This window comes from Nannobrachium achirus (genome assembly GCF_963921795.1).
Source record: "Nannobrachium achirus genome assembly, chromosome: 15".
Taxonomy (NCBI): Eukaryota; Metazoa; Chordata; class Actinopteri; order Myctophiformes; family Myctophidae; genus Nannobrachium; species Nannobrachium achirus.
In genome coordinates, this window is record NC_137822.1 from 16,660,565 (window position 1) to 16,682,936 (window position 22,372).

Sequence of the window (22,372 nt, forward strand, 5' to 3'; positions counted from 1 at the left end):
TGACCCCCAAAATAAACATATGAACTGGGGACCCCCTCCCTGACAAGCACTTGGTTCCGCAGATAAATATTGTGAAAATAGCAGATCTACATGTAGATCGTCTATTTTCACAATGTCCGCCTCTTGCTTACTTAATATTTGCCAGTTTAGCCAGTCCTGTCGAATATTAGACTATTCGAATACTTTGAGGTTGAATAATTCGAATACTAAAAATCACTATTCGTGAATGCCCTAGTATATAATTGTGTGTCTTCTGATGTGGGCAAAAATGTCAAAGTACAAAGGACATTATTCTTTTGATCATTGCATTCTTGTCCCCTATAAATTGGAGCTCTGGATACACAGGAAGAGGTAGAAAGAACCGGCTAACTTCATGTGAGAGTGATTTCTGGGCAGGCCAGGGGTCGGTTTCTAATGCTGGACAAATTAAATGAAGGTCGATACATTCATTAGAAGGACAATATCAGTCATGAGACGTAGGGCCGTGTTTAATGAGATGAGGAGTTTAGTGTTGGAGAATGTAATGGATTGAATATCAAATATTGAAGCAAGCAGCTGAAAAACTGTCTGGGGTGCACACGAAAGCGTGGGAGGGGAGGAAATTAAACCAAAAGGGTTATAAAAGTGAAATGTCCCTTAGAGTTGCAGTAGGCAAGATAATACAAAAGAGGCATTGAACCAATAAATACAAGCTTACAAGATAGAAGGATCTTAACCCATTTAGGCCTAGAATTATTGAATGCTTTAACCAGTGAAAAATAGCAGATATACAAGCTTACAGTGCTGTGCTGCAAGCTTGTAGATCTGCTATTTTTGAAAAAGTCGTGAAAATGTGTGCAAATCTTTGAATATATGTGTTTTCAAAGCGAACGTTTGTAACTCAAAATTTTGCTTCTGGGGGGTCCCTGGAACTAAATATTTTGAGATGCGGTCCGTGGCCAAATAAATATCAGTTTGGGGGTCCTTCACATGAAAAGGTTTGAGAACCACTGACATAGTAGTCTCTCAAGAACAGACTAACTGAGCTCCAGTTAAGTGAAAAGTACATTTTCTTTGACGATGGCTGGCCAGATTGCTGACATAGAAACATAGGTAGGTTTTTCAAAAAACCTTTGAAGGATTCTTGACACTTATAGAATCGGGTCAAAATTCTAATTTTCACGATTTTTCAAAAATAGCAGATCTACAAGCTCGCAGCGCGGCACTCGGTGCCGCGCTGTGAGCTTGTATATCTGCTATTTTTCAATAGTTAAAGCATAAACTAATGATACACAATAATGTGTAGCCGATTATTATACATGTCACGGTTTGTTAGAGAAACAGGACGGTCGAGAAACGGAGCACTCGGGGCGGAGCAAGCGCTCGCCATAACAACGTCCTGTCGTCCTCCAGGCGGAGCCGCTCGATTGTCCACGACATTGCAAGCGGCGCGAAGGCCAGCGGACCTTGGTCCTGCTCTTCGCCCCCGAGCGCCGCAGGCGCGAGTGGCCGCGAAGAGCGGGCCAGGGCCGCGCGGCCGGCGGAGCGCCGCGCGAGTTACGAAGCCGTGGTGAATGTGCAAGCCCACGATAAACGCCCTGTCCAAGTGACTACAATGGAGCTAATAGCTAAGCTAGGCTAGGCTAGGCTAGGCTAGGCTAGGCTAGTAAATAAAGAAAGAGAGTCGCAAACGAGTGACGTCAGCGCCTTCACTATTGAATGGCTGCGTCGCCATCTGGTGGTGATTAGTGTGTGGTGAACGACAAAACAAGCGCTCTTACTCTTACCGTCCTGAGTTACCCAAACATACTGTAACATACATACCAATTACCAACTACATGAGTGAAAAAAAGCAGTGGTGCGCGTGTGTGTGTGTGTGTGTGTGTGTGTGTGTGTGTGTGTGTGTGTGTGTGTGTGTGTGTGTGTGTGTGTGTTTTCCTACCCTGCCTGTACTGAGAACAGACGAGGGGCAGGTCTGTGTGGTGGCTGATCTGCTGGTACAGTCGTAGTGACTCTCTTAGGGTTCTCTCTTTATCTGCCTTGTTCTGAATCTGCCGAGAGGACTGCAGCAACTCATTAGCCTGTGAAGGAGGGAGCAAGGAGGAAATGGAAACCAGAATTTACAGGGTTCATACCAGGCTTGGGCTAAGGATACCCTACATTTTCATATTGTCATTCATGGCCACTGAAAATCAGTGATAAGGCAAAACCAGTGTCTTCCAAAACATTTTAGCTTGCGACCCAAAAGAGAAATGATATGTTTGCCCGGGACCCAAGCTAGTGAAAATAGCAGACCTACAAGCTCACAACGCCTTGTTTCGCGCCATGTTGTGAGCTTGTAGATCGTCCATTTTCACTACTTAATTATCATATTTTTTATTTATCTCTGACTTAATGTAATTTGCTCGAATAAAAAACATTTGAAACTACTTAATTATCATATTTTTTAAATTGATGGAATTTTTTAGATTTGTTTGTTTTCTGTTCGTGACCCTGCAACCCACAAATGGGTCTCAACCCACTGTTTGGGAACCAGTGGACTAAACGGTAGCTGGCCAAGGTAGTGGGTGGAGGGGGTTTGAACAGCTCAGAGCTTGCTACTTGCCAACGAACTGAATGCCAGCATGAACAACTTTTAGGCTTAGTGTCATCCTTGTGATTGCTCTCTAGCAGTGGATCTAGATGGAGATCCCGCTGTCAGGTGATGGGTAGTGTGTATGCATACATCAGCCTCTCCTTCGCCGTGTTTTAGTACCCAGACCATGTTTACACGTTTCGGGCGCTAGATGACCTTTTTGGCTATTCTAGGTCACCAAATGCATTTTCACTCGGGGGACGTCGCCTGACTTCAATGACGCAAAAGAAATAAATTGAGTTTCAAAACTAGATATAATGCGAGGCCGAATGTCACATCAATTTAGCCCACAACAGACACTCCGCAGCCCCTGCAATGGTTCCAGTTGACCACTGGTTTAAACAATGATCTTTGCAATTTTCAACATGCAATTTAAGACCGATTTCCACACCCTTTCCAAAATGGAACCAAAACGCTTACTTTACCAAGGCCTTGAAATATCACTTTTTTTTTCTTGACTGCAAGAATCCTGTTATCTAATTAGGGTGATCAAACTGAACACTTGAAAAACCAATCTGTGTCCCCTCCGTATGTAGACATGTACTTACCTTAGAGCACACACTGTCATCACTGCTGTACAGCAAGGGACAGATGTCCCTGAGGTGATTACTGACTGCATCCACGGAGGCACTATCTTTGATGTAGACGTTAATAAGCGCTGTGATGAGAGCTCCTGTGAGCTCTTTACCCCGAATCACCACATCCTTAAAACTCACTCCCTTCATCTGCTCCTGGAACTCCTACAAAACACACAAAGACACAACATTTAAGAATAAACCCAAGCCTCCTCTCCTCAACTGGTTGTCTTTGAGGGACAGCGCTAAGAGAGTCTTTCATTTTCCAGCCACAGCTTAAAGGGGGAAGACCACCCATTTTCAATATTGAACTATGTCATTAATATACCTTAGAGGAGTTGTGTGGAAATAAAAAGAAAGTTCCCCCTCTTCTGTGTTGCCGAGAACTGGAGGATTGATTTTGGGGTTTCTATTGCAAATTACAACTTGATGACATCACACATTGTACTCTACAATACAAACCCCAAAATCAATCCTCCAGTTCTAGGCAACACAGAAGGGGGGGGGAACTTCTTTTTTTATTTCCACACAACTCCTCTAAGGTATATTAATGACATAGTTCAATATTGAAAATGGGTGGTCTTCCCCTTTAAGCTGTCAATGAAACTTACTGCAGGTATTTGTATTTATAAAATTAATTTGGATACAGTTCTGCTGTGAATTTAGCGACTTAACGCTGTTTATCAGTGTGCATGTACACTCACTCACACGACAGGAGGAACATTTGAGAAAGGCTAAGGAAAAAAGGCCATGATTTTCTGCTAAGGAGAGATGATTTCTACTGAAAAGCCATTTTAACTTCATTATAATTCATTATAAAATAATGTTCATAATCTCCCACAACTTTCCAAATTCCGTGCATAACAGAATGATAGAATGACAACGCGATGAGATTTATTGACGCAGATCTTCCGAGAGGGAGCGCAGTGCGTGACAAGTGACCCGGCAGTCTGCTTCATCACACGTTTATTTCAGTTTTCTAAGGAGGATAAGCCAAAATCAAGTCATAGGCATAAAAAAAAAGTGTCAGTTATAATGAAAACTGCAGCGTTGAGCCGTTGAGAAAATCCCTAACTGCAGCATACCTAGTGTACACACATACATTACACACACACACCCCAAAGCTAACATTTTATGCAAATGTCTTGGATGTATAAATATGAGGATTTAAACTCAAAGCTAAGCCAGGGCAGGAACACCAAAAAGAGGGTGGGTATGTACAGTACTATGTATGTATATCCACTCATACCCACAGTTAAAGGACAACTTTAGTTTTTTACAACAAGGGTTCATATTATAGATTGTAATTAAAGAATATAAAAGATGAGTGTTAAAATTATTTCATTTACCTCTTTCTGTTGTTTTACAGATTCTTATTTCAGTGGTTGGGGCATGCGTACAAGTAGCTAAATATGTAATTTTACACAGAATAAGCACATTCCCAAGATACAACGCAACCTTTCATGGTTGGATGTGACTTATGGGGGATAGAAGTGTTACTGTAAAAAGAAACTGCTGGCTTATTGTATCTAAAAAGACATATTTAGCCACTTACTTGTACGCATGCCCCCATGTGTACGCATGCCCCACATTTTAGCACAGTAAAAGCGATAAAACAATAGAACGAAGCAAATGAAAACATTTTAACACTCACAGTTTCATTACTCTAATTACAATCTAAAATATGAACCCTTGTTGTAAAAAAACAAAGTTGTCCTTTAAGTAAACATACGTGTGTCTGAGTGAGAACGTAGAATACCTTGGGGAGTTCTGAGATAATGAGGCTGAACTGATGGTCACAGAGAAGCTTCCAAAGAGCCAGAGTCTGACAAGAACGATGAACCAGCTGCTGGATGCCCTGCAGGGACATCTTCTCATAGACCTGTGCCTCCGCTGAATATGAGACGCAAGAGACAGACAGGCGGAGACAGAATGAGAGATGGGAAAAGACAGAATCAAATAACGAAATGGTGCGAGTAAAAGACAAAATAACCCTTGTAGTCTAGGACCTGGCTAAGATATGTATGCGCTTAATTTAGGAGAGAATATCTCAACTGTTCTTGGCTAATATGACCCCTGGGAACAACTTAACTCATCGGACGCCCACGAGGTGTCTACACGCCAATCTCTTTGATGTCCCTGGGGGCCCACGACGCGTTGACGTGTTTTACAATATCTATACTGTACTGTAGTTACTGTACTTTGCTACCGCAATGAAGGAGCTACCACGGTGATCAAACACTACATTTCCCAAAATGCAGCGCGGTACACGTGACCAGGATGTGCAGTCTCCCTGCAGCCAATCACAAGCTTCTGTTGCCTAGCATGCACTCTTCCATCCCCTCGCACGACTCGTATCATGGAAGACAATCGATACTATTTTCCCAGTAACGCAGAGATAAACGTAACATGGCGGATTCTTCTCCTGGTCTAGCTTTTTCAATCACCATGTTCAATGCGCGGTCTTTTCTACCTACCGTGACACAAACACTGTGGCCCAGGTTTGGTAAAAAGTGGTCCAGACAGAGAAATCATGATCGTGAAAATAAACAGGACATCCGTGGATTACATTTACTCGTATCATGGATACTATTTTCCCAGTGACGCGGAGGTAACGTAACATGGCGGATTCCTCTCCTGGTCTAGCTTTTTCAATCACCATGTTCAAAACGCGACCCTTTCTACCGCCCGTGACACACACGCTGTGGCCCAAGATTGGTAAAAAGCTGTCCTGACTGAAAGAAAAGATCATCGTGAAAATAAACTGGACATACATGGATTACATTTACTCAACGTATTACGGATACTTTTTCCATGCGAAGGTACGAAAAATGATGACGTGTTGCATGACGTGTCGCAGGGGCCCCTGCGAGGGTAAACAATGAATCACCGCGGGCGTCCGATGTGTTAAGAACTGTGCGAAATTCTCTATCCGGGGCAAAATACCAGAAAATGACCACGCCCTTTTAAAAATGACCACAACTTCCAACATGGCTTTATCTTCTAAACCGTTGGAGCTACACATTTTCTGAAGTGCTCAAAATGTTCAGAATACCAATGTTTAGGGGGACATATCCAGCGACTCTTCAGGGTCATCATTGTGGCCAAATCCAATATGGCTGCCATCTCAAAACAGTTTTGGCTATAACTATTGAACCAGATGAGCTACAAAATGCAAACTTGGTGTCTATTTCATGTTTTCTGGACATTTTAAACATGTTGGAATGCTTATCTTTATGATTGGGTGGGTCCGAACCAATTTGCATATTTCAAAGATAATGACGTTTATATACAAAATTTTTGCTGAAAACTGTTACACAATATTGTACTGGCTGTGTCTACTCTTATATTGTTTCAATAAAATTGCATCTAAGGTGCGACATTGGTGTAGTGGTTAGTTCATACGGAAGGTGAATTTTTGTTACTTTCTAAAATGTTGCCAACCGGACGATGATACACGAAAGGAGAAGAAGCATCTAAGATACATAGGTTGTTTGTTTTCTCCAGTTTTAACTCACTCCTAGAACTCTACACTCAATCTGGATGAAACTTTATGTTACATAATGATACATGTAATAATGTATCACGATGATGTCATGAAGGCCGCAGTGTAGTATGTGAAAAAGCACATGCTGACTCCATCCATCTGGATGCGTGGACGTCTGGACGTGTACACCTTTTTACGGTCTATGGGTTTGCCGCTCTGACATAATTCTCTGACATCACTGTGATGTCAGGGGAACCACTATAACAGAATGTCTTTGCCACTCTAACGTCACGCCCTGGCTTCACTGTGATGTCACACAAACAGAGTCCCTTTTATGCCCATATATGTTGTTCCCTGATGTCATCAATATTAAGCCCATAATAAGTTGCCTGGCGGTGCCAGCATCTATCACACACTTCACTACCGCCAGGGGGTGGTGTTGAGTGCAGTCTGGTTTATTAACCAGGCAACATAATAAGGACTTCACAGGACTTCATATGGGAATGCTCATACCCATACCCATGCCCAATTGCCCATACAGTATATGGAGGCCACATCGGCCACATACCACACTAACGGAATCCATATATGGCCAAGACAGATGGTCAAGACAGCCCATATCTGTGTGGCTGGTTCTACAGACAGGGATCTCCATCTATGGGCATAAAGGGGTATGATGTCAGATGTCATAGACATCATAGGACTTTCACATAACAAATAACTGAGTAAGCATGTTTGGGCTCTCACAGCATATCTCCATATAAAGTACATGGATATCCATATACGGGTACCACAGGTCTCCATATATGGGTAACTGGTCGATATACATCAGTGGCCAGATGGCCAAGACATGGCGACCAAGCTCGCCCTTTAGGGTGAGGTCGCTTGTCGCCCTGAGTCATCTTACTAGTAATAAGCTAATTAGAGTGCTCTAGTGCTCTACCATTGTGTTTCCAATGCTCATGAAGCATATAATAGACACAATGTTTGCTAAAAGGTGGCAAAGATTAAGTAAGGTACAGTAAAATACATTTTCAGATACACGTCATCTTTGAAATATGTTGAGATGCACCCAGACATAAAGACAAGCATTCCAACATGTTTCTAATGGTCAAAAAACATGAAATAGACACCAAGTTTGCATTTGTAGCTCATCTGGTTCAATAGTTAGAGCCAAAATAGTTTTGAGATGGCGGCCATATTGGATTTGGCCACAATGATGACCCTGAAGAGTCGCTGGGCACCCTTCCTAAATCATTAGAGCATGCTCTGGGTTACATCTGGGACAAGTTTGATGGTTTTACACTGATTAGTGCAAAATATGTCCCTAAGGCCCTGGACAATAAGAAGTTGACCGTTTTTAGCGTTTCTTAGTTGTTTTGTCATAAAATATCGAAATGAGAAATGTTACACACGTATATTTCCCCCTAAACATTGGTATTCTGAACATGCTGAGCACTTCAGAAAATGTGTAGCTCCAACGGTTTAGAAGATAAAGCCATGTTGGAAGTTGTGGTCATTTTTAAAAGGGCGTGGTCATTTTCTGGTATTTCGCCCCGGATAGAGAATTTCACACAGTTCTTAAGTTGTTCCTTGGGGTCATATTAGCCAAGAACAGTTGAGATATTCTCTCCTAAATTAAGCGCATACATATCTTAGCCAGGTCCTCTACTATTGTCAGGCTGTACCTTACAAGTTTAACTCCATCGTGTGATGCATGGTTTTAGAGCGGTCAGACCACATTCATTTTAACATATTATGACAAAGGGTCTTCAACAAGGGGGTCCGGGACCCCTAGGGGGTAGGGCTCCAAAGAGTTACTACAGGGGGTCCTCCAAATCTTTGTGTGATAGAAACTCCCCTTTTTTATATTAACCACTTGAACCCTAGCGTCCATATTCTGATAACTTTAGCCAAAAATAGCAGATCTACAAGCTCACAACGCCTCGCACTGCGAGGCGTTGTGAGCTTGTCGGCTATTTTCGGCAAAGAGGTTTGGTGTAGGGGGAAAAGCACAAGTACCAAGTGAAAGGTCAAGTTTATTAGTTATTGACCGTTCAAGTGGTTAGATATTTGAAAACACACATTAGCATGAATCCAAAATACACTGATCATTGTGCTGTCAAGCGATGAAACTATATGGAATCAATGAAAAGGTTGTGGGGGTCCCTGCTTCATCTGTCTCTCAACTAAGGGGTCCTTGGCCAGAAAACATTGAAGAACCCTGCATATGATAAAGGGCCAGTGAGCAACAAAGAGAAAGATACGATAAACCAAAGATGAAAAAAAGAGACAACGTAAGTAATTTGTATTGCTTGTACTTCCACAGAAGGTCCCATTGGGTAGTTTTAGTGGTGAGAGATCAGATCACCACTGCAGTATGGCAGATGCAACCCCCCCACACACAACATACTGCAATGTATGATGCTCATCACTCACTGTGAAATTTCCTCTGGAGCTCCTGCTGTACTTGCTGTGAGCTGGCTCCATCAGGGCGCATGAAACCCAGCAGCCTCTGTTGCAGGTTGGCAGGGGAGCTGAAACTGTCAGCCAACAGAAAACATGGTACCCATAAAACACAGTAGAAAAAAATGGGACAGAAGAGAGATGCTGCATGTGTCGCGCACTAGCATTAAATGCAAAATCAGCCTATTGACTGAAAGCTGAGCCTATTAATCTAAATCCCAAGGGACCATTTTTGGTGAGAGCGAGGTGCACTCTCAGACTGTTTACAAAATCACTGTACATGCTAGGAACTCAGGATTTTCTGGTGAAAGCAGGCATTCTAAGCTTCATTTCAAGGTATTGTTTATTCAAATAGTCCTAACAGATTTGCTGTGGCTCTGGAAAGATGGGGCAAAATGGTCAAAGTTTTGGGCAAGGGCTACTGTATCTATAGAATGGGAGAACATCCGGGCAGTGAAATGTGTTAAATGGATTCCTCTGTTTCTACTGGTGTGTTGTAGATCCCACACACTGATCGTCACATGATGTGCAGTGAAATTTAGCTTGGGTTCAGATCTTAGACAAATCATTTTGATAAGTAAAAGTAGCCATGGGTGGCCATACTGTAGACATTTTAGAATATGAGCTTAGCAAAAACCTTATGATTCAAGTTTATCATCATCTGTGTTTGCATTCATCTACTTATGATTCTCAGACCACAAGCTGACAACAAAGCTAGATTGCTACCAAACTAAACTCTAAATCAGAATAGCATGTTGTACATTTTACATACAGTTGTTTTATATGGCCTTGCATTCTGAAAGGGATGTATATGGCCATATGCCTACAATATCAAAGCACTGGATTATTATAGACAACCAGAAAAGTTGCTGCCATGAATAATGTTTGTATGCCAGTGTTACACATGAATGTAACCAATCACTAAAACATTTGTCGTCATATAATCAGATAGCTCATATAACATTTGACACTAGAAGAATAACATTTGACACTAGAAGAATATAACTACTACTGAGCATTATTCACACTTTGTAGTACATCATATTAACGTCATACGAATGTGCACCACACTCATGAAAAAACAAACAAGCCTCATATTGGTGCGCTGGTACAGGGGCTGCACCGCGACTCAGCGTGTCACGTATGCCTTGATTTGTTACAAATGTTTGTATATATGTTTTGAATACATGACTGCTGTGTCGTAAGACAAATTTCAGTGTGAACTGACAAAAAAGTACTATATCATATCATATCAGAGAGAGAGAGAGAAAGAGAGAGCCATTACCTGGCTGCTCCCAAAGACGAGGGGCTGAACTGAGAGTTGGTATCAAGGAATTCCTGCAGACCCTTTAACTCCAGAAGGACTGCCTCCAGACCACTAGAGCCAACACTGCTCTCCAGCTGGCAGGGGGGGACCAAACATTGATTAGTAACCATTACCACTATCAAGAAAACATCGTTGTAATTCAAAATTGAGAACGTAAATGTGATTAAGGGCTATACCAGGGGTCTTCAACAGGGGGTCCTCAGAGTTACTACAGGGGGCCGCCAAATCCTTGTGTGATAGGACAATTATTTTAAATGAACAACTTGAACCCTCGCATCCCTGTACTCCAAAAATAGCAGATCTACTATTTTTGGCAAATAGGTTTGGTGTAGAGGTAAAAAAAGAGCAGACCGAGTACAGAGTGAAAGGTCAAGTTTACTAAGTATCGACGATTAAAGATTTTAAGTGGTTAAGTGTCAAACAAGTCTATGAATCTATTTATGAAATCGATGAGAATCACACATTTATACAATAGCGGGTCCCTGCTTCATCTCCCTCTCAGCTAAGGGGTCCTTGGCCTGAAAAGGTTGAAGACCCCTGGGCTATACAAATGATCTGACTTGAAGGAACGTCACATCATCTCATTATGGTACTTACAATAGTCATAGTCTGATTCCCTTTGTTAATCGTCTTCTCAACAGCAAGGCTCCCATCCCAGATACTCCTGTAAAAAGTAATCATCATCTTCCTTGTGAACATACACCAGCACTAATGGTTCCAACAAAGATGTAGTGAAGAGCACTAGTAAATTATGACCCAGATAGCGTAGTTAATTTATGCCAATGTGCCAAATCAGTCCAGAAATCGCAGTTTAGTTACACAACTGACCCCAGAATACGGGTGAAGTAGACACTGATGCCATTGTGTTTTCCTGAGAAAACCACCTCTGGGCCAGCTGACATCGATGCGATCGGGGCAGCACCAGAAGTTATGGGGGTTGCAGCCACAAAAGGTGTCATTGGAAGTGTAGGTAAAACACCTGAGGAAAGAAAGAGAAAGGCTTAGATAGGGTGACCTATCATCAAAGGTAAGGCCTCAAAGCTCCCCTCCAGCCAATTATACCGTTTGCCATCATACATTTTCAGCAAAACACCTCCAGCGTTGTGATATTTACCTGGTAAAGGAGAGCTAAACATGGGTCCAACATTGCTTGGAGCTGTGATGGCTGAGGGGAATCTCATCTGTGCTTCTCCTCCATATCTATTAAAGCAATGAAAAAGTCCAAGGTATTGTGATGTACAATAGTTTGTAACAACTCTTCCTCTATAATCCCATTCGAATTTGAATGCTTTATAATTCAAACCTTTAAAAAAATATATGTTATATTTGTAGATGCTAAAATTTAGCCTATTATGATGTACACATACCTTAATATGTACCTAATTGTGTACTACACAAACATACACCCGCAATGCCTATTGGGCATACTACAGGATATAGCATAATTATGGTTGTTATATCTTCTGTCCACTAGGGGGCATTTCAACTATCAAAACTATTTTCTGTTATAAGCTAACATTATCAATAACCACTTGGAATTACCAACAGGGTATGCTTTCTTGCCAAGTAACTAATAATGAAGGCACAAAATGAATTACGTCAACTCATTACTCATTCATTACCCATCACTTTTCAATAAGCACACATGCACAGAGCAGGTTGTTGGTGGTCGACCGTTTGACCGCCTCAGCTCCACGTTTGGCAACTCATCCAATCACTAACTAACTCATCCAATCACACACTCGTTTCATTCTCAAACCGCTTTATTTAACCCATTTAGGACGGGAACGCCTATTTGTAACTGTACCTCTCAAGACAGGAACCCCTTTTGGGGTTCTTGTTGCTATGTACAATATATAGAAACATATCGTCACTGTCGGGCAGAAACCTTGTATCTCCAAGTGGTTGTTTTTTTTCTAGTAAAGTAAAGCCCTGCTTCATCATACAAGACTGTCGCACAAAACTAGTGAAAATAGCAGATCTACAAGCACACAACACCTCGCGGTGCGAGGCGTTGTGTGCTTGTAGATTGGCTATTTTCACAATTTTAAAGTATTTTTAAAATGATGAATACAAAATGAACGGTTTTGGATACACAAGATTTCCACAAGACATTCGGTTCTATCCACATTTTCTTAAGTGCAGAGCACTTTTTATTTACTATATTTTATAATCACAGAAGTGGTGGCAACTGCATGGGAGAGTAAACACAACACTGACCTGAAGAAGGCTCTGGTGGCCCACACTGAAACTTCTCTGTCACAAGCAGCGTTAGAACAAGCCAGGATCAAAGCTGTGGCACATGCTTGCTCCTCCTGAAAGCGAAGAATGTGTGAGGAATCAAGCATATGATACTAGAATAATGTGTGATACACATACAGCACATTTGTTTGTGTATAATCTGATGATTATCTAAACATTATCTGCTATCCTTACCCTGTGAAGCTTGAAGAATCGTTCAATTTCTTCACCTTCTCCTCCAGCGCCACTAACCAAGAGGTGGCGCAGTTGGTCAACTGGACGTAGCTTATGGAAGATGTGACTACCCTACAGTACAGGAAATAACATAATTTAGGCGAGTTATGGCAATGATTTGAAAAGACAGACAGACTGATAATAGAATTGCGTACATCATTATCTCTGCAAGGCAGTAGCGATGCCAGGATTAACATTTTGGCAAAATTTGGTGCTGGACAGGGGGAGGTCTCACACAAGCCATCTTAAATAAAAATCCACAACATTTGTGTCATGTTAAGACAATTTTAAGCATTTGACTTCAGCACAGCACTTGTGAGTGAGCCATTTATGTTGTGATGTCATAGTGATGAAATTGCAGTGATTGGACGTACAACAAACATTGAGCCATTTGTTTCAGAATCATGTAGGCCAGATCTAGGCCAGATACAGTATAAGCCAGGTTTCAGAGCCTAAATCTGGCCCGGACGTTTTGTACACCTGTTTTGAGGTGAGGGGTGCTTTATATGTAGGCCATATCTAGGCCTGATTTGTTTATGAGTTAATGTCATTAAGCGTCCTGCTAGATTTGGGTAATATGGGATGAGGTGGGACAAACATGATGTGACACCAAACTTTGATCCATTTGTGTTAGAATATAGTAGAGCCCTGCAAGCCCGACGGGACCCGACCAGGGCCCGGCCCGGCCCGCCAAAACGGGCCGGGCTCGGGCTCGTTTAGAAACTCACCAACGGGCCTAGGGCCGGGCCCGGGCTCAGAACCATGCTCGGAACATTTCGCGCTGTGAATTTCACACATCACGTCTCTGTGTGTGCGCTTAGAATGGAGTGTGATATGTGTGTGTGAGTGAGTGCTGCCTGCCTGCCTCCCATAGCCTTCTAGGCTAATAGCCTTCTAGGCTATGGGCTCTATCCGTATCTATAGCAACACGGCTCTGATTAGCCAATGGAGAGCCGCAACGAGCCGAGGGCGACGGTTTTTCTTCTCACACACTCACACAAGTCTACTCTGCGACTCTGCGTGTACATACACAGCGAGACTAGAACATTAGGAGCACTACTGTAGTTTCACCCATTTCACCGTCATTTCTCAAATAAATCGCCCTGTAATGATTCCCCGACCTCCCGAGTACCGTATCAGTTACGGGATGCGTGCGTGCGTCTTTACTCTTTAGTACTGGACGATACTACGAGATGGCTTGTAACCACGGGCGGCAAGCCGACAATAATATCAATATCTAATTGCTAGTGAAGATATACAGTAACATAACAAACGGTGGGTGGAGGAAGATTTCTTGCGTTGTGATGTGTGTGTAATTACTTGCTGTGCTGTTGTGTTGTGTTGACTTCTTTCTTTTAATCAGAGCGCAAGACGAGCACAGCTATAGTATGGGCTGTACATACTAACGTCTCTCAGTCTCCGTCCTCTCCGACCATAGTTTTCGTCGGAAAGTTTCGACTTTCTGACGTGCGTGCAGCTTTCCAAACTCAAATTATGAGTAATCCTTTTCAGAAGTTACAAGAGATGTCATTTTGTAGTTGAACTGGACCTTTCCGACGCAAATTTCGGTGGTCTGTGACAGTATGGACTCCCCTTGAGAGTGTAGCTGCAGCAGCGCGCAGCAGTGAAAGCCAGCACACAAATAATTAATTAATAATAAGGCGACGGGCTTCGGGCCGGGCTCGGGCTTTAAATAGCGGCACCAAACGGGCCACGGGCCGGGCCTGGACTGAAGTCCACGGGCCAGGGCCGGGCCCGGGCCCACATTTTAGGCCCGTGCAGGGCTCTAGAATATAGGCCAGATCTAGGCCAGATGTAGACCACACTTCAGAGCCCGGATACCTTTTACACCTAGTGTGAGGTGAGGGCGGGGTGCTATTTATACAAGTTAATTTCACTCACATTCTCATCGGGAGCAGTTAGGGGTTCAGAGCCGGGAATCTAACCTGGAACCTTGTACTTTTACTTTTGGTACTTTAACTACATTTTGATCCCAACACTTTTGAATTACAGTCTTTTACGGAGTACTTCTACATTGCAGTATTGACACTTTTACTCAAGTAAAGAAATTGAGTAAAGAAATTTTCCACAACTGCTTTCCAGTAGTTAAAGTACAAGTATTGTACTATACTGACCTTAGCAGACAGAAGGACAAATCTTTGTGGAGGGATATTGTGTTGTTCAACCACCACAGGAGAGTCCGTAATGGGGACCAGGTCTTTGTTCAGCGGAGTGGAGACCTTGTTGGGCCTCTCCTCGTTGATAGCGCAGAGTGCCCAGGAATGGCCATCTACATTGGACATCATCTACAATACAATGTATAGAACATTAAGAACATCCCATGGCACAGAAAAGCTAAATATGAGTGTACTACAGAGCTGTCACGATATGTCATTAACGACGATTTAATTGTGTTTCTGTTCAAGACAATTACATTCCTGTTTGGCTTTTAGGCTTTGAAGTCGCACATGGGAGATATGACACATAACCTATAAGGTAAATGTTCAAAGAAATGCAGTACAATTTTGACACAATGCTACGCGTTGTGAGCTTGTAGATCTGCTATTTCCACTATTTTGTCCACATGTTTGAAAATATGAAACATTTTCAACGTGTAAACGATTATGACAAAATAATTGTGATTATGTCAAATTATGGCGATTAGACAATTATGTAATAATTGTGACAGCCCTAGTGTACTGCATAAAGCAAGCATCCCACCTGAGTCTCCATCAGGGGTTTCTTGAAGGGGAAAGAGTCGTGGTTGATGCACCACAGGATGTCGCTATCCTCTGTCTCAGATGCAGCCATTAGTAGAACTCCTTCAAAGATAAAAAAAAAAATCAATGTATTACAGTCAGATATGTGACCACACCGTCTTGTATTCAACAGGAGATAAGAGCAAGACAGTGTAATACCTTTGCTATGTAGAGCCTTGTGGACCTTTGCAGGTTTCTGCAGGGTTGAAGATGCAGAAAACCCAGGTGGAAGACGGACATGCACCAAGGCAAGAGTGCTGGGTCTCGCAGCAACATGCTTCATTTGTGGCGGGGTAAATGGCGTGGTGCTGAAGTAGAGACGAACACCTATTTTGTTTTTTAAATAAAGGTATTAGTATCTCAATAAAACAAAAGTACATGTCAATCTTTTTATTTAACAAATCACTATTGCAGCACTAGTTTTCCTTACCTGCATGAGTAATAGCAAGCAGGTGGCAGTCTAATGACTCAGATCTGTCAATCACAGAGATCTGGACAATAGGTTTGAAGACAGAACGATCAATTGTCCTGTAATTGGAGAAGACGTGAAAGTGGATGGAACACATAGCCAAAACAGATAAGATTATAATTTTTTTAAATACTTGACAAACCTAGACTTACCTGGCAATGTTTCCAGCTGCACCAACAATGTAATTCTGTGACATACATGTCACACGACTCATGCCCATGCCATCAACACCCAGGTCATATACCTGAATTACAAACAAACGTCAACTAAACCAAAAGGTAAAGGATGAATCCTTTAAAGAATTTTGAGATCAGAAGTGACGAATATTAATTTCTGATAGGCTTCAATTCGTCAAGAGACAGCTTAGTGACAAAACATCAAGAAAAATCACCTGTAGGACTCCTTTCTCTGAGCGTGTGAAGAGAGTGTTGCGGGAGTTGTCAATGGCTATCTGCATAATGGGGTCTGTTGAATATAACAGCATGCGTCTGCATTATAAAAAGTTGTATTGGACCAGAGACAATTCCCAAATCATTTGAATTTGAATCACCTTCCTTACCATCTTCTGAGAACCAGAACTGGACCATGGAGGGAACGAGAAAGGACAGGCTGCTTTTGGAGTGGTTGATTTTTTGGCATCGCTGGCTAAACCAGCCTGCCTCGGCCTGGTATGCGATCTCATACAGGCAGCCGTCCTTGCCTGCCATGAAGATGCGTCCATGGTCCGTGGAGGCGATGGCCAGGATGTGGGTGTTGTCTGTTGGTATGGAGTAGAGTGGGTCCGGCAGCAGCTGCATCCCACCAGACATGCTGTCATTCAACCCTATAAGAGAAAAAGCAAACGTCTGGACACTCCAATACAGTAGGTCAGGGGTCTTCGAGGTTCAGGCCAAGGACCCCTTAGATGAGAGACAAAGCAGGGACCCCCACAGCCTCTTCAGAGATTCCATAATATAGTTTCATTATTTGACAGCATGATTGTTAGTGTATTTTGGATTCATGTCAATTTGTTTTTAGATATTTAACCACTTGAACTGTCAATAGTTAATAAACTGGACCTTTCACTCAGTACTTAGTCTGCTCCCTCTACACCAAACCTCTTTGCCGAAAAATAGCCGATCTACAAGCTCACCAAGCCTTGCAGCGCGAGGTGTTGTGAGCTTGTAGATCTGCCATTTTTGGCTAAAGTTCTCAGAATATGGACGCTAGGGTTCAAGTGGTTAATCTACTGTAAAAAGGAGAAACAAAGTTTCTATCATACAAAGATTTGGAGGACCCCCTGTAGTAACTCTGAGGACCTCCTAGGGGTCCCGGACCCCCTGTTGAAGACCCTTGCAGTAGGTAAATGGGTTAAGAGGACAGGACTCTGGGTAAACTAACCGTGTCAACAATAGAACAAATATTTCGGTGTACGAGCCTGGATGAGGGAGTTCTCACCTGTATGGCCTTTAGGAAAACTGAGTCCAAGGATGACCACATCCACTGGTGTGGCTAGCACTAAGAGATAGTGAATGTTGGGCTGGAAAATCCCTGGGAAGAAAAATGGAAATCTTAATAGACACTCCCAAAGAATACATGATCCAATTTTTGTGGTTTAAGATTAAATGTTATGTCTACCTGGCTTTGGTTTCACGAGACCCACTGACAGGATGGTTTCAATGAGGCCATCAAAATATGCCACATCACCACTGAAAATTATCAACATGTCAATCAATACATAAACCTTTGATATGGTCCATGCAACAGTTTTATAAAGGCAACTGCTTCAAATGTAAACGTATGCAGTACGCACCCATCTTCATAGTTCCACATGAAGATGTCATTGTCGATGGTGAGCCATGCTCGACTTATCTCAGGAAAGACTCCCATCATGCAATTGCACTGCATATCTATAGAGCTTAGTTAAGATGAACGCAAGTACCTTGGGCACATCATCATTTTGTATTAGAGGAAATCTAACACAAAGAGTAACACAATTAGACGTGTGTACGGCAGGTATCAATGCACAAGCCACTTTGTTTGTTTTGACAAAAGATACGGCTGAATTGCTCCACCAGTTCAGGAGGTAAGGGTACTCTGCGGACTGCACTAAGCTCTGGGAGGTTTGGCACAGTAAGTAGCCCTGGTCCCTGGAGGGGATAGTCCATGTCTGACATTCCAGAGAGTGACGGCATATCTGCAAGGAAAGGAACAAAATAACAGTAACACTCCTGTTAATTATTGTCATATTCACTGATGTGGGCTACAGCAACAGATTTGACAACATCTGTGTGTTATTGATACTTCTACTGCATTCTGCATTGGTTCTAAAAGCAGAGTCGAGGGACCCCACAGGTTCTTGAAAGGGTTCCAGGGGTCCCCAACTAAATGGACGATCATAGGAACCGAACTAAATGGACACCTGTGGGGTGAAATCTCGCTACTACTACATGTCATTAGTTCGACTAAGGAGCGTCAGACTCGGGAGGGTTGGCGACTCACCCCACGGAGTTAGAGTAAGGGTTGGGTGTGGAAAAAATGACATGTAGTAACAGCGAAGCGCTCCCCACCTGTGGGTTCGTAACTCAGAGCACTCTCCAAGTTAAAGTAATGGAGGATTTTAATGCGCAAATGAGTGCCCCAAAGAAAAAGGTTGTCTCAAACGGGACTCAGTGGTCCATCTAAGTATACTATGCATATCAAACTGGGGGATCTTGCAGTGGAAAAGGGTTGGACATCACTGATCTGTTCTACTGTGCCTGAACATCATCACTTACTGTGAGAGGGAACCGACAGCAGCTCTGACAGATCAGGAAAGCAGCGGTCATCTTGCATGTGTCGGTCAATGAGCCGACCAGAGCTCTCCAACGCCTCGGCGAGCGCAGCAGCTGGGCTGCTGGGTCCAACGCTGGACGGCATGACGACGATGGTCCCACCACCACCACTGTCTCATGGAAACATGGAGATATTTTACTTCTTCACGCATGTTTTCTGACACAACTTTAAATGCCATGATGGGTCTGCAACCTGGGAGGGCATGGGGGTGATCTATGGCTGATCTATGTAATTTTACAGCCATTCTAAGGCTAAAAAACATTCCTTTTTATTATTTTAAAAGTTAAATAGTGAAAATAGCTGATCTACAGGCTCACAACGCGACATGAGCTTGTAGATCTTACTGATTGTGTGTAACACTGCTGTATGATAACGTAGGGCATCAATTTCTAAAGAAAAAACGAACTAAAACATAAAGCTTTTATTTTATTTCCGTTATAAATAATTAATAATGGAAATAAAAGCATGTTATGAAGGTGAGGCAAACAATTAAAACGAATAAATAAAATACAACAAAAATACATTTATGAATTAGTCAACAAACCAGGATAAACATGACTGATCTGTGATTTGTCCCTTTATAATTCTACATCAAAGCGGTAATTTATTGAATATGGGGCTTCCTGCTTGAGATAATCTGTGTTGTTTTTGTTAGTGTGCAGAGTTATTTGGTTATATACATGATTTATTTATTTGGGGGGGGGGGGGGGGGGGGGGGGGCATGCAGAACTCCCCAACCAGGGTCTGGGTCTCCCTAAAACTTCTTATTAGATATATGTTTCTGTGTTCTGTTGAATGTTGTACATGTTTAATACTTTTATCAGGCTTGCTTTACTAGAATGGGTACAATTTCAGCCTTAAAATGCCAAATGTAGGTGTACAGATTTGATGGGAGAGGACCCAACATCTTTAATAATAAATTCTTATCTTGAAGTCATTAATTAAGTGAATATATGTGTGATTTTGCATGCATTTCCCCCACCCCTAAAGCGGGGGGTCTGGGGGTCCTCCCCCAGAAAAAAATTAACAGAATAGATTTAATTTCCTGTGTTCTGTTGAATTTTGTGCATGTTTGATACTTTTATCAGTCTTGCTTTACTAGCATGGGTACAATTTCAGCCTTAAAATGCCAAATGTAGGTGTACAGATTTGATGACTGAAGCAAAGTAAGACATCTTTAATAATGACTTCTCATCTTTAAGTCATTACTTAAGTGAATATCTGTATGATTTTCTTGCATGCATTGCCCCCACCCCTAAAGCGGGGGGTCTGGGGGCCCTCCCCCAGAAACATTTTAACATAGTAGGCCTAGATGTAATTTCCTGTGTTCTGGTGAATTTTGAGAGTTTGATCCCAAATCCAGGAGAATTCCAGGAGATTTGCCAATCCAGGAGATTCCCAGGAGATGGGCTCAAAATCCAGGAGACTCCTGGGAAATCCAGGAGCATTGACAAGCGTGCATTAAATCTAGTAAACATGGGCAATACAGGGCAACCATCTTTGCTTACATAACATGTAAAACATAATGTCTATTTTCTAAAGAATGCCTGAACGGATTTCCAATCTGATTTTTTTGTTTGAAAGCTGTGAACAGCCTGCACAAACATGGTGCATGATCTGTGCATGGGCGTGCATGATCTGTGCACTATAAATGACATGGAAGTCTATGGAGATTTATGGCAGGGAGATCCCAAAGAAGGCATATTATCAAGAAATTGGCTTCGGGTGATTATATTTTCTGTGCTGGAGTTTGGAAGCGCTTGTAGGAACTAGGAAGTCACTCAGCGGTCCTGTGTACCACCTGGTTCTAAATGTCACATAATGCAGGAGGCAGCGGGACGCTGCGTAAATAGAAGACGAGCGCTTCCGAAGTTCAACACTTAGAAAATAAACCATGTCTGCTCGGATTTCTTGACAGAAAATAAATCATAACAATTCTACGGTGGATTTTTCCGAAGCAAACACTTTGCAGATAGCAAGAGTAAATTCCAAGCTTTCCATAGAGCCACAATATTGGTCATTTTGAAGTCGTTTAATACAATCAGATAGCAAACAAACGTTTTGATGCATTGGATCCCTATGGGAGGTATTGCAACCCTAGATTCATCCGAGTATAAAAAGAAATCTAGTGTTGCAATTTGTAGCTATCTGTAATCTACAAGCCCACAATTGCGATATGTGACGCATTGTGAGCTTGTACGATTTGACAGCTTTCGATGAGGTTGACAGTGTTTAACTATCAGAATCAGATTACTAACATCTGCCCTTAACATAAAACAAGCGGATGCCGTCACAAAAAATAACACAATAATAAAGACACAATAAGTGACACTGAAGTGGTTAGTTGTACAAGAAGGACCATTAATTAACAACATTATGCTGGGATGCTACATGCTAGTTAGCCAACCAGTAGTAATAAAAGTATTATTGAAATGTTTGAAAATAAACCCGAGTACTTCACCTGTATTCAAAAAGCGTGTCACGTGATTCTAGCTGATGCGGCTGTAGAGTTTGTTTTCAAGGACACCAATATGAATATGAAATATTCTCAAGAAATAAACAAACAGTTAGCAGCCCGCCAACCTCATGCACTACAGCAAAGTTGAAAGATGACAGTCAAGAGAGCAGCCGGGGACGTATTTCCGGTGAGCCCAGACCATGCAGAGATGTGGCTATAGAGCACTGCTGCCTCCTACCGGTTACAGAAGGAACACCAATACTGTTGTACAGTTTAGTGCAGTTGGTCCCTTTATGGGGGTCTAAATTGACCCATACAAGTCCATAACTCTGACAGGGGTTTCATGGGTTCCATTTGTACACTGAGTTAAAGGACAACTTTAGTTTTTTACAACAAGGGTTCATATTCTAGATTGTAATTAAAGAATATAAAAGATGAGTGTTAAAATTATTTCATTTACTTCTTTCTATTGTTTTAGAGATTCTTATTTCAGTGGCTAAATATGTCATTTTACACAGAATAATTAGCCCATTCCCAAGATACAATGCAACCTTTCATGTTTGGATGTGACTTATGGGGGCTAGAAGTGTTACTGTAAATAGCAATGAAGAAACTGCTGGCTTATTGTCTAAAAATACATATTTAGCCACTTGTACAGCCACTTGTACGTACGCATGCCCCACATTTTAGCACAGTAAACGCAATAAAACAATAGAACGAGGCAAATGAAAACATTTTAACTCACTTTTTCTTTTCTCTAATTACAATCTAAAATATGAACCCTTGTTGTAAAACCTTGAAAATTGCATGACTTTGTCAACAGACAATCTACAATGTGACACAATGTAAGATTGTCTAATGGCTATTTTTGAAAAGCTGATAAAGAAATTGCAGATGCCTGGCGACAGAGTTAAAGTGACAGTGATGT

The 22,372-nt window shown here is 42.1% G+C and overlaps 1 protein-coding gene across 2 annotated transcripts in view; it reads right to left on the reverse strand.

Moving 5' to 3' along the window:
• LOC308300102 (nuclear pore complex protein Nup155-like) overlaps positions 1 to 21,577 on the reverse strand; it is a 35,878-nt gene extending 14,301 nt beyond the window's left edge. The window contains exons 1-23 of one of the 2 annotated variants that reach the window (XM_080743869.1): positions 21,448 to 21,577; positions 18,929 to 19,095; positions 18,211 to 18,348; positions 17,965 to 18,061; positions 17,790 to 17,860; positions 17,610 to 17,702; positions 16,732 to 16,995; positions 16,564 to 16,637; positions 16,325 to 16,416; positions 16,134 to 16,231; positions 15,863 to 16,030; positions 15,666 to 15,766; positions 15,080 to 15,250; positions 12,906 to 13,016; positions 12,690 to 12,784; positions 11,584 to 11,669; positions 11,298 to 11,448; positions 11,067 to 11,133; positions 10,428 to 10,543; positions 9,116 to 9,219; positions 4,949 to 5,082; positions 3,163 to 3,354; positions 1,922 to 2,060 (exon numbers count right to left, since the gene is read on the reverse strand). In XM_080743869.1, the coding sequence (XP_080599995.1) occupies positions 1,922 to 2,060; positions 3,163 to 3,354; positions 4,949 to 5,082; positions 9,116 to 9,219; positions 10,428 to 10,543; positions 11,067 to 11,133; positions 11,298 to 11,448; positions 11,584 to 11,669; positions 12,690 to 12,784; positions 12,906 to 13,016; positions 15,080 to 15,250; positions 15,666 to 15,766; positions 15,863 to 16,030; positions 16,134 to 16,231; positions 16,325 to 16,416; positions 16,564 to 16,637; positions 16,732 to 16,995; positions 17,610 to 17,702; positions 17,790 to 17,860; positions 17,965 to 18,061; positions 18,211 to 18,348; positions 18,929 to 19,070 (2,704 nt within the window). In that variant the 5' untranslated portion in view covers positions 19,071 to 19,095; positions 21,448 to 21,577. Of the gene's footprint in view, positions 1 to 1,921; positions 2,061 to 3,162; positions 3,355 to 4,948; positions 5,083 to 9,115; positions 9,220 to 10,427; positions 10,544 to 11,066; positions 11,134 to 11,297; positions 11,449 to 11,583; positions 11,670 to 12,689; positions 12,785 to 12,905; positions 13,017 to 15,079; positions 15,251 to 15,665; positions 15,767 to 15,862; positions 16,031 to 16,133; positions 16,232 to 16,324; positions 16,417 to 16,563; positions 16,638 to 16,731; positions 16,996 to 17,609; positions 17,703 to 17,789; positions 17,861 to 17,964; positions 18,062 to 18,210; positions 18,349 to 18,928; positions 19,096 to 21,447 lie in introns of those variants that run through there. The other variant, XM_080743870.1, reaches the window with a different exon arrangement.
• Between the last annotated feature and the right edge of the window lie 795 nt (positions 21,578 to 22,372).